At 46.9% G+C, this 11,617-nt stretch overlaps 1 protein-coding gene across 2 annotated transcripts; it reads left to right on the top strand.

The window, feature by feature from the left end:
- The first annotated feature begins 975 nt into the window (after window positions 1-975).
- Window positions 976-11,617, top strand: LOC119359006. Of its 2 annotated transcripts, none has more exons than XM_037625366.1 (3): window positions 976-1,303; window positions 1,571-1,811; window positions 11,107-11,617. In XM_037625366.1, exons 1-2 carry the CDS (start codon window positions 1,007-1,009, stop codon window positions 1,784-1,786), a joined length of 513 nt encoding a protein of 170 aa, XP_037481263.1. In that variant the 5' UTR covers window positions 976-1,006; the 3' UTR covers window positions 1,787-1,811; window positions 11,107-11,617. The 2 variants fall into 2 exon arrangements, with proteins under 2 accessions (XP_037481263.1, XP_037481265.1); XM_037625368.1 differs by lacking the exon at window positions 11,107-11,617 and adding an exon at window positions 3,809-3,986.

Consider the following 11,617-nt stretch of genomic DNA (forward strand, 5'->3'; position numbering starts at 1 on the left):
CAAGGAGGCGCGTAACGGGGAGAAAAGATCACTCGAGTGTTTTCAAGAGTTTTCCAATAAATCAAGCTGACCTGGGCCACAATCACACTCACACCGTAATGACCCATTTGGGACCCGATCAACCAAACCTGGCCAAACGGGCCGGCCTGGCATGGCACGACCCGACCTATGCTATAGCTGGCCAAATGGGTCGGGCCAACCAGGCCGGCCCGCGAGCACGCCGACACGTACCGCCATGGGCCAGGCATGACACGGGCTAAACGGACCGGGACCGGCACGCGGCACGCACTGGGCCGTGCTTTGGCTGCTAGGCTAAGCACGCGGGCTGGCATGGCACGGCCCGATTATCTTTTTTATTTTATTTTTTATACATCTCTATATGGCTCAACATGTAAAAATAGGCTAAAAAAACACCCAGTACGCCAAATAGCAGTCAAACTAGCGTGCCTGGCGTGCCGGTGGGCCGGTCCGATTAGTAATCGCCCCATGCCTAGGCTGCAGGCTGCAACACGCGGGCTGGCACGACACGACCCGCATAATAATCGTGCCTAGGCGGGCCAGGCCAGGCCAGGCACGATTATAATCGGCTAGGCCGGGCCGCCTTTTTGGCTAGCTATGACCTATGCTAATCGTGCCACGCACGACACGACCCACGAGGGCTGAGGGCATGTTTACTAAGCGGGCCATGTCGTGCCAGCCCACGTGCTGCACCTTCAAGCCCAGGCATAACCTAGTTAGTAAATGGGCCGGCACGTTGGGCTGCACATTTTTGCTGATTTTTAGGCCTATTAGGCTGTATTATATATTTTTTTCGGAATATATATATATATGCGTGCCGGGCACGGCCCGTTTAGCCCGTGTCGTGCCGGCGTGCTCGCGGGCTGGCCTGGCTGGCCCGGCCCGTTTGGCCAGCTTGCTGAAACCCCCAAAGCGATCCCCGTCTTCTTCCTCACTCCCGCTAAACCAAACCTACCCACCGCCGCCTGCCGCCTAGGGTTCCGCCCCCATGACCGTCGGCGAGCCGGAGATGCCGGCGTCGGCGCGCAGGCGTTTGTTCCTCGCCAGGTTCGACGCGCTCATCTTCCTGCATTGCGGGCTGCTCTGGGTCCTCTGCGCGGTGTACCTCGCCTTGGTCATCGCGCGTCTTGCCCTGGGTAAGCTCGAGGTTCCCCCCGTGCTCTGGTCTGCGTCCTGGGTCTGCGCCTACATCGTTCTGTGTCTCACCCCCGTTTCCACGTTCCTCGTCGGCGCGCGCTCCTCGCGCTCCTTGCGCTCCCCGTACGACACCACCGACGCCAACAAGGTACCGCGGAAGAACTCCCCTTGCGCCTTCGAATATGTATGTAACTATGTATGACCCGATTTGCTTCGAAAATAAATAAATAACCGACCGATTTTACATGTGTGTGTGTCTAAATTAAGTTGCCAATTCCAAATTAGGAATTGAGACCCATTGTTTTCCTGAATTCAAAAGCGGCTACCGTATATATGTAAATGCCTCTGCGCCTGTCTATCTTCAGAGCATATAATATGATCTCGTACTGATATTTCTTTTTTGTCGATGTTCAAGGACCCTGCCATGATTGGAGCCCTCATTTCGGCCGCCTTCATGCTGCTCGCAATTGATTATGATAAGGTGGTGGGTCTGTTGGGTGTGGAAGGATGTCAGAGGGAACGGATTGGTTCAATAGTGAGGGATGTGGGGTTAATGGGTGGTATGGCAACATGTTGTTTCGTCACCTTACCCACTATGATACTGAGGCAATGGAGGATGAAGATGAAGTAGAGGATTGTGTGGTTCTGTTGTTGAGGTATATACCTGCCCCCTTCTCTGTCCACCTATTGGTGCCACGTTATATGTTTTTATGAGCATGCTGTTTCTAGTTTCATGAATCCTGATAACTTGTGAGTTTTTTATTTGTGTCGCGATTATTTATACATGTAACCGAGTAACACTTTTGGTGTTGATAACTTTATACCAAATCATTTTGTTGTACATCCCAGTTAGATCTACAAGAAAGTTTGGTTACTCGGCTTGTTGATAGTTGTTAGCTTTCCTAAAAGTATTTGCATTTAACACTGATCTCTTTTGTAAAACAAGTTGCCATTTACCAATCAGATCCACACGGAGAGATCATCAGCGGAAACCTAGTATGCATTGTCCATGCTCAGTCGTTGCCATGATTATTATGACCGGGAAGCTTTGAATTTATCATTCAAAACCATGGATTTCGAGTCGCTCGACTAGTCGTCGACTAGTCGACGAGTCGCAGTTCCAGGGCCGACTCAGCCTCTTGACTCGACTCCTGGGATGAGTCGAGCGACTCGCGCGACTAGTCACGACTAGTCGCGGTTTTTGGGTCGAACGACTCGAGGCAGCGCTGGATCTGGAGCACTCTCCCGCCGCCGTGCTGCTGCTGCTGCTGCTGCGCCCTTGCCGCCGCGCTGCTGCTGCTGAAGCTGAAGCGGCAAGAGGAGCAGGGTGGGAGGAGGAGCGGTGGCAAGAGAGCTGCTGCGGGGGAGTTGAGAGATCCATCGCTGGGAGGAGTGGTGGACTGGTGGCAAGAGAGTGGCAACAGAATGTGTGGCGGCTGTGGTGAGGGAGGAGGGAGTGTGGATGGTGGATTAGGTCACAGGAGGAGTATATAGCTACTAGATGGGCTTTTGGGCCACAGGGAAGTGCATAACTAGTGGCCCATCTCTCAGTTGGCCCTGGTTACTGATGCTGGTGGTGTGCTCCTCCCCTCCTCCCCTGGTTGCTGCTGCTGCTGTGCACTTGTGCTCCTCCCCTGACTGCCTGCTGCTTAACTCGCGTTGACTCGTTGCCATGTCGACTCGTCGACCGTGAGTCTAGACTAGTCACGACTAGTCTAGAGTCGCCCTCCCCGAGCGACCCGTCGACTCATCGACTCGAAAACATTGTTCAAAACCCACCGCAACCCACCATAAGTGGCAGGCCTCAAATTTCAAAGGGCTGGGTTGTGGGGTATCTCTTATTTAATTGCATTATCTTGTTATTTATCTGCCTGTTTATCTGTTTCATATAAATTTAGTGTCTTATTTTAGTCAAGATAGCAAATAGAAATTTAATTGGATTATTCCAGTAAACTATGTTGGTATTATTATAGAACAGAGCTTCATTTAATTCGCAGCTAGTATATACTTGCATGTGGTGTTGTGCCATGGCATTTTAGTGCATTCACACATGTTGATGTTCTAGTAAGATTTTTGTCTCTTTGTTTTTCCTCAAAGTAACTTGTTTCACAAGTGCAATCTGTAGCAAATATTTTTGATAGTTTATGATAAAGACTCGACTAGATGGCGAGTCGTTCGTCGGCCCGACCTTTCACGGTACTAGCAGTGGCAATAAGAAATTTCGGTCAAGCGAAGATGCAAGACCGTAAGATCAAAACTAGCGTCGAGTAGATTAGATCAACTCCACGCGCAGCAGCAACAAAATCCACACAGATCAGCAACAAAGATATTTGATGTCCCCCGACATGGGACGTTTTCTGTAGCTTTATGTAACTCACGACTAAAAACCAATCTGATCATGTTACACGGCCGTATCCTTTTATTTAAGGAGCGCGCAGGCTCTAAGTACTAACCGACCAGGACTCTGTTACTTGCCTAATCGGCAAGGTCTTTCCCTATTTAAAAATGCTTTAACCCCTAACAACTAGTAGTACTCCGTACTAGCACGTCCTAGTACTTACCAACTCTGACACGTTTTCTTAACTAAATACTAGAAGGCCGCACGCATAAAATATACTTGCTACATCTTGGTAACCTGATGCTTTTCGGATAGGTTCCTGGGTCGTGCACTGGGATTTATTTCCAAGGACTCTGGATAATAATTGATGAGGACCGATCCAATAAGAATTTGCTGTGGAGGCGTTCTGAAGTTGGGTTTCACATCATCTTCCGGCGGAATCTCATGTGCCGGTGGAATCTCATGTGCTATGGCGCCCATCATTTTTATATTAGAATACATCATCCCCTCCTCCTTGAAACAAAACCGTCCTCGGTTTTGCGCTAAACTTCATGACCTTCTTTTCCATTGAAACATTTGTATCTATTTTGATTTCTCCCGCAAACATAGTCCGCAACACACGTCGTCTTCCAGCATCCCAAAAGGAGTAAGTGTTGGACCGGCCTTCGTGTGTGGCACAACGGTCATATTGCCATGGTCTCCCCAGTAACAAATGACATGCATCCATTGGCAACACATCACAGATAATTGTATCGATATAGTCGCCAACAGAAAAACGGACACGCACCTTGTGAGTAACTTTCAGTTTGCCAGACTGATATAACCACTCAACACGGTGTGGCTGAGGGTGCTTCCATGCAGGTAACCCCAAAGCTTCCACCAATCCCTTACTGACTGCGTTGGTGTAGCTTCCTCCATCTATGATCAACTTACAATTAGTGTTGTTGATTTTGCATTGAGTTTGAAAAATATTCCATCGCTGCCCCTTATCCTCAATGCGATCTTCTTGCACCCGTTGCACCATCAAAGATGGATATGATTCAGCAGCTTCAAAACTCGCAACCACATCTTCAACATCTTCAGATTTTTCACCAGAAGTGTCAGAAACTGCCTCTTCATCACTAACGGATGCATAGCCATCTCTCGTGAGCAACACTCTTTTCTCATTAGGACATTCACGCTTCATATGTCCCCTTCCTCCACACTTGAAACACTCTATGTCACTAGTGCGTCCGGTCGACTGTGCACTAGAATCAACCATCGACAGTCCTGATTTTGAAGCATCCTTTTGCACGGAACCATGAGAGCGATTTGATGATGCCGCCCTGGAGCTAGGACCGACATCCTCACTCTTATACTGCGAGCGTCGCCATGTGTTCAAAGTGGTAGTGGGAACAATGTTGACTTGGCGTCGCTTAATCTGTTGTTCCGCACGCACAGCTTGGTGCACAAGATCTTGTATGTTGTAGTAGACAACCATCTCAACACGATCATGCACCTCGATATTTAGCCCGTTAAAGAAACGAGCCATAGTCGCCTCCGGATCCTCCGTTGTCCCTGTACGTATCATAAGCAATTCCATCTCCTTGTAATATTCATCAACACTCATATTACCTTGAGAGAGCCGCTGCAACTTGTTGTACATATCTCTTTTATAGTGCTCAGGAACAAAACGTCGCCTCATGAATTCTTTCATACCTCGCCAAGTCGTCGGCCGATGTCTTGAACGACAAATTTGATTCCACCAAATTAGCGCGTATCCGGTGAACTCAATTCCAGCAAGTTGAACTTTCTTCTCCTCGCTATAATGATGGGCATAAAAAATTTGATCAACACGCATCTCCCACTCCAAATAGCCTTCTGGTTCGCACTTGCCGGAGAACGAAGGGATTGAAATTTTTATGCGCCCAATTCCATCATCCAAAGGCACACGCACAGCTTGACCAACTCGGTCATGCACTCCACCACGAACGGATGTTTCGGGACGAGGCTCATAGTGTCGTGGTCGTGGCGCGTACCCCGCATGGTCAATGCCATCATCGAAACCATCATCTCCAGCATGAGGGTGTGCCGCCAAACGGCGATCATGCACGCCGGTATGTCCGTCGCGAGCTGGTGGTGCATAATGCAGTGGAGCAGCCGGAGTAGTCTGTGGTGGTGCAGAATTCGATGCCGGCATATTGATGATATCTGCCAAACCATCAAACCGAGTGATCAGGACATCTATCCTTTTGCCGAGGCATCATGACATTGCTTGATGTAGTTGCATGTGTGGTCAAAACCATCCCGAATATTTTGAGGAATATCATCCGCGTACACTGGACGTACAATTTCCTGAGAATTAGCAACAACCTCGTCTTCCTTGTTGACCGAGGTCGACATCTTGATCAACACAATACCGTGAACAACCTTAGCTCTGAATACCACTTGATAAAGACTCGACTAGATGGCGAGTCGTTCGTCGGCCCGACCTTTCACGGTACTAGCAGTGGCAATAAGAAATTTCGGTCAAGCGAAGATGCAAGACCGTAAGATCAAAACTAGCGTCGAGTAGATTAGATCAACTCCACGCGCAGCAGCAACAAAATCCTCACAGATCAGCAACAAAGATATTTGATGTCCCCCGACATGGGACGTTTTCTGTAGCTTTATGTAACTCACGACTAAAAACCAATCTGATCATGTTACACGGCCGTATCCTTTTATTTAAGGAGCGCGCAGGCTCTAAGTACTAACCGACCAGGACTCTGTTACTTGCCTAATCGGCAAGGTCTTTCCCTATTTAAAAACGCTTTAACCCCTAACAACTAGTAGTACTCCGTACTAGCACGTCCTAGTACTTACCAACTCTGACACGTTTTCTTAACTAAATACTAGAAGGCCGCACGCATAAAATATACTTGCTACATCTTGGTAACCTGATGCTTTTCGGATAGGTTCCTGGGTCGTGCACTGGGATTTATTTCCAAGGACTCTGGATAATAATTGATGAGGACCGATCCAATAAGAATTTGCTGTGGAGGCGTTCTGAAGTTGGGTTTCACATCATCTTCCGGCGGAATCTCATGTGCCGGTGGAATCTCATGTGCTATGGCGCCCATCATTTTCATATTAGAATTTGTAGCTTGATCAACTTTTGCTAATGTAGTAGTGGACGCATCAGTTTATATGATTATTTGTGAATTATATTGCAAAAGTGCTCTTCTGTGCACGGTATCGCTCCCGTCCTTTCGCCTTGAGATTGACAGCCCAAGACGTATAGGCCCATCTTCCCATGTATAGCTATTGTATATCTTCATTTTCCTGGGCCCATGGCCCACATCTGGCAATCACCAGTAGTGATGCTGTTTGTCGACTAGACTCCCATCTCTCACATGCTTTGACGATATGAGCCGTCTGCATAATTATTCTGTTCCCAACGACGCCCGTCCGCGGGGTCCCATTTATGACACCCGCACAGCTAGGTCTGCTTACTTTTCCCATTCTTGTCTTATCTCTTTCTATAAGGTGTTCATCTTCGTCATTGATCAAACTTCGCAGCCCCCTTCCACTCCAACGAATCGGATCCTGTAGCTTGATTCACCGAAGAGTCGGACGCAACCCCATGCTGCACCGTCATGACATCTTCAGTTATGGAAATAGAAAACCAGTACATGCGCACAAAGCTAATACTATCAACTTGTTTAAGTTTAACTTACATATGTTAATCCACCATCAACAACTGAGTATCACTCAGACCCCGTAATCGAAGAAGAGGCATCAGAGAACTCCAAAGGAGCCATGCACATGCACTGAAGCTCTCCTTCCTCTGAACTTTGATCTTGCCCCCACTACACTCTGTTGTGTAAATGACTGCTACAAACTATGCCTTCAGTGCGGCCTCTGAACCACCTTCTTGTGCACACACCTCACTGAAGGCTCCTGCCTTTGTTGTCCAAATTCTAAACTTGCTGTGTATTGGACCTGTTAGCACAGAACCTGGCAAATGGCTACATTTGTCAACAAGCTTGCTTTCAGTGCCAACAGCATGAAATATTTTGCATTACACAGCAAGCAATTGCAGTGCCAAATTTCACATTTGCAGAATTCCAGATAAAGGAACAAGGTCATAGTATGGACGGATAGATCAACAAATTTGTGTATAACAACAACGAGTTGCTCAAGAATCTGCAAGATCATTTTTCTACAAATATAGTTCAATGAACTGGAGCAAAGTTATTGATACTATCATTCAGAAAACGTATATCCCCTCACAGCGGACACATGGCCTTAAACATGGGTTCACTAAATAACAAGTACATCATAGTTCTGAAGACATGATCACAGAGACAACATTTCCATCAGCACATACAGATACACAACAGTTTGTCAGGCAAGCTCATTCGGACCTGTTCAATCGCATCTACAATGTTTAAGAACTATCATGCAGTCTAAGTTCCGCAGCTCTTGTGCAATTGTTCCTTCGATGACCCTCCATGTCGCAGTTCCTGCAGCCAGCCGTCTTGCGAGGCTGTTCCGGCACATCACCTCGCCGGGCAGGTTGTCCTCCTGTGGACTTGCCATTGACATATTTTGCAGAGCCTGATACGTTTACTTGAAACCTTCATACGGTGCCCTATCCGTGATTGTTGTTGCCATCCCCATCTCCTTTTTCTTAGCTGATGGCAACAGCCTTGCTAATCTATTGTCGGACTCATTAGCTGAATGTGTATCACCATTGGCCTCATCGCTATTACCACCAGTCCCTGCGAATAAGATAGGAATATCTAGCTGATTCAGGTTAACAATGTCTCCGTTTTCTGCAATTCAATCCTGTCAATCGGCATACTTTTCCGTCCACCCAGGAGCTGCAGGTTCATATCGTCTATCGATTGCTCGGACGCTTGTGGGGATTCTTGCCTTCCAGCACTCATCACGGCGCCGGCGCACATATCTGACCCTTGACACTTAATGCCGGCGTCCGCAGCGGTTGATGGATGCCCTGATGGACACCCACCGTAACGGCACCTAGATAATGCAGTGGCTCCATCAGAAATTCCTTGCCGTTCACCTCCTCCAGCACTGTCACTCTGCACAACCATACGAGTTAGGGGTGGATTGATACTAGGACCGATAAGCACAACCAAATATACAGGATGCCCAGAAAGATTGAGTAACCTTTGAATCGGCTGCATCAGGAACTCCATGTTCACATTTGGTGTTAGCGTGCTTCTCCGCTTGCCGCCTGAACCTAATCCACAACGCGCCCGCAATTGATACTTGAAAAATGCAGCTGCCGAAGGTAGGATACGATCCCAACTACCAACTGTTATCCCTTTGTTTTTTAGCACCTACCAACTATTCTCCCATTTACTCCATCTCCATCCCCCATTGAACGGAAAGTGTGTTTGCTGGTCCACGGATCAGGAAAGCAACAAATGTCATGAGCCACGGCCGATGGAATCAAAACTTATCCCTAATGTGGGCACTATCTCATTCTTGCCTGGGCTCTCTACAAAACCATAGATTGCTTTCTCTAATGCACTGATGCGGCCAGGACACGGTGTCCTCCCTGGTGCAGCAGCCCCGATCCTCACCCTGCATGGAAGAGCGCTCATGAGAAAATTCATAAACTAGCGTACTACCTAGAATCTAGTGATCACATCGTTTAGCCGATTACAAACTATCTCTCTACCATGGTACCGGAGCACACAAATCATTCCTGCCACAACTAAATTTTGTCCCATATTCGTTCCTTTTTTGCTGCAATTTTTTCCAATTGGCACTAAACACTGTTTTTGTTTTGTGGCATATAGGTTATACCATTATTTCATACTACAATAGCTACCAAAAACAATTCCATTTGCAGGACATGTAACTTAACATTCAGGGCGTAACACTCCCCATCTAGACAAATTTAAGACGAGAATTTTGGGACGGAGGGAGTACTATTTCTGAATCTGAAATCAAGCTACACCAGCTGCCAATGGTTGCAATATATACTCCCTCCGTCCCAAATTTCTTGGCTTAGATTTGTCTAAGTCACGTTTTAGTATTAGATACATCCGTATCTAGACTAATCTAAGAAAAGAATTTTGGGACGGGGGGGAGTATCTATGAATCTGAAATCCAGCATCAGAACACTGCAGTACTACCACTGTAGTACTAACCATACTGAAATTTCACAGCACAACCATGATAACTACAAGTGCCATATACAAATCCCCCTTCAGCGCAGTCAGCAACATGCTAATACAGCTCATACCTTTGCATCAACGCTGGAGTTTTTGGGTCAATCTGATTAAGAGAATACTCAGATCCTTGTGGCTGCTCTGTTCCTTGGGCAGTCACCTCTGCGGTACAGATCTGGCCATCCGCACTCACTGCATCCATGGGCGTTAGGAGATCTCCGGTTGGCTGCACCACAGGGTAGTGTGGTGGCTCCATGGCAATGTCGTTGTCGTTGACATCCTCCACCCCTGTTGTCCTGCTCCACCAAATCTTGTATGATGTGAAATATTGGATAGAAACGGCTCCGTAAATCAATGGATTTCACATGCCTAAATCAGCACCTCTTAATCGGCTGTAACAAGAACTCCATTTCCTTGCGCCGTTTGATTATTTCTCGAGCAACAACTCCGCGGCGCAGCAGATTGCAGAGGAGAATGGAGAAAAACCTATTAGCTCGAGGTGGAAGACAAGTGCAACCAGACCTCCCTACGGCATTTACTGCGAAGCAGAGCCAGGTGACGTAAAGCATGTTTTCTGATCCGTGGATCACAATGGAATTGACGTCCCGAGCCTCACGGTGACCTCTTCCCGTCACATGTCCTGGCCCACGTAGCCCATAACTCTCTCTCTCTCCTGTATTTTGGGTTTTACTTATTTATGGGCGAACTCCAACAGGGCACAGAAATTTAATGCACCGAATCCCAAAGATCGAACAAGCTGCCTAGATAACGAGCTCATGTGTGCTCGAGACTAGAACAACTGCATCCATTATATTGGTGTTTCTTGTGCAATAAAACGGAAGAACACCACTGTCGGGGAGTCGATTCCATAATGACAAATGCCACTAGTTCCATTGTTTATACGATTCTTTTGTGCCCCGTGGAGTGTGGATTGTCATGCTTTGTTCTGTCCACCAGTCTTCATAGTCTAATGCATGCGAATATATGGGGTTAGCGATCTCAAGATGGTCTCCACATATGGGATAATTACTGATTAGGCCATCTTTTACCAACGATTGTGCTGAAATTCAGAGTCCATTTTGAGCTAGCTACCATGTACATTGAATTTGCACCTCTGGAATTCAGAGCTAGCTACCATGTTATACGGAGCAATAAGAATACGCTCTATATATGTTGAGTCTCAGTCGTTGTATTCTCCATCAGGTCTGAGGTCCCACACAGCCCTTCCCACTCTACTCTTCATCTTCAAAATTCCTCTTGCTGGTCTAGTAGTTGCAGTGGCATGGTAGTGACCCTTAACATATTGGCATAATACTACTCTACATATATCAATACACACCTGTTCATGATATTGGCTGCTTAATATTGAGAAACATCTCCATATCCTCATTCAAGTACTGTATATGCTGCTAATCTAATTGAATTTTGTTTTTTTATTGACAGACATAACCCTGAACGGATGGTGTTAAGATGGACAAGACAAATACAAGAGCCGACTCTTTGCTGAAGTTTATGACCGTGGATAAGTACTGGATTTTATTTTGTTAGTTACATGTATTGACGACTGTAGACTGATCCACTGCTAGCATCGAGTACTCCATGTGCTAGGAGCTCTCGTAATTTGACATTGTGGCGTTGAAGTGTTTACTTGCTTCTGGGAAGCCTGGAATACATGACCAGACTGTGAGGGGTATACCACCCTCCAAGAGGACAATGCTTTTGTAGGCATATAGAATTTGCCGTGTTGGTAGTGTTATGTTCGATGACTACCATTTCTTCGCAAGCGCCCTGTGGCAGTTACTGAAGAATGTTAAGTTTGTAGCGAGCACAGATGTTACCAATCTACAGATTTGTGGAGTGTGAGTATGTTGTGTTGTGGATATTTCATAGGGGGAGCTCATATCTTAAGCGCTGGTGATCATGAATCTTTTACTACCGAGATGTTCAAGTTGAA

This window comes from Triticum dicoccoides, chromosome 2A, assembly GCF_002162155.2.
Source record: "Triticum dicoccoides isolate Atlit2015 ecotype Zavitan chromosome 2A, WEW_v2.0, whole genome shotgun sequence".
Lineage (NCBI taxonomy): Eukaryota > Viridiplantae > Streptophyta > Magnoliopsida > Poales > Poaceae > Triticum > Triticum dicoccoides.

Bases quoted from the DNA above. Each gene is read 5' to 3' on its own strand.
- LOC119359006 (XM_037625366.1), top strand. From the start codon at position 1,007: ATGACCGTCGGCGAGCCGGAGATGCCGGCGTCGGCGCGCAGGCGTTTG. The intron at 1,304-1,570 runs GTACCGCGGAAG...TCGATGTTCAAG, and splicing joins ACACCACCGACGCCAACAAG to GACCCTGCCATGATTGGAGC.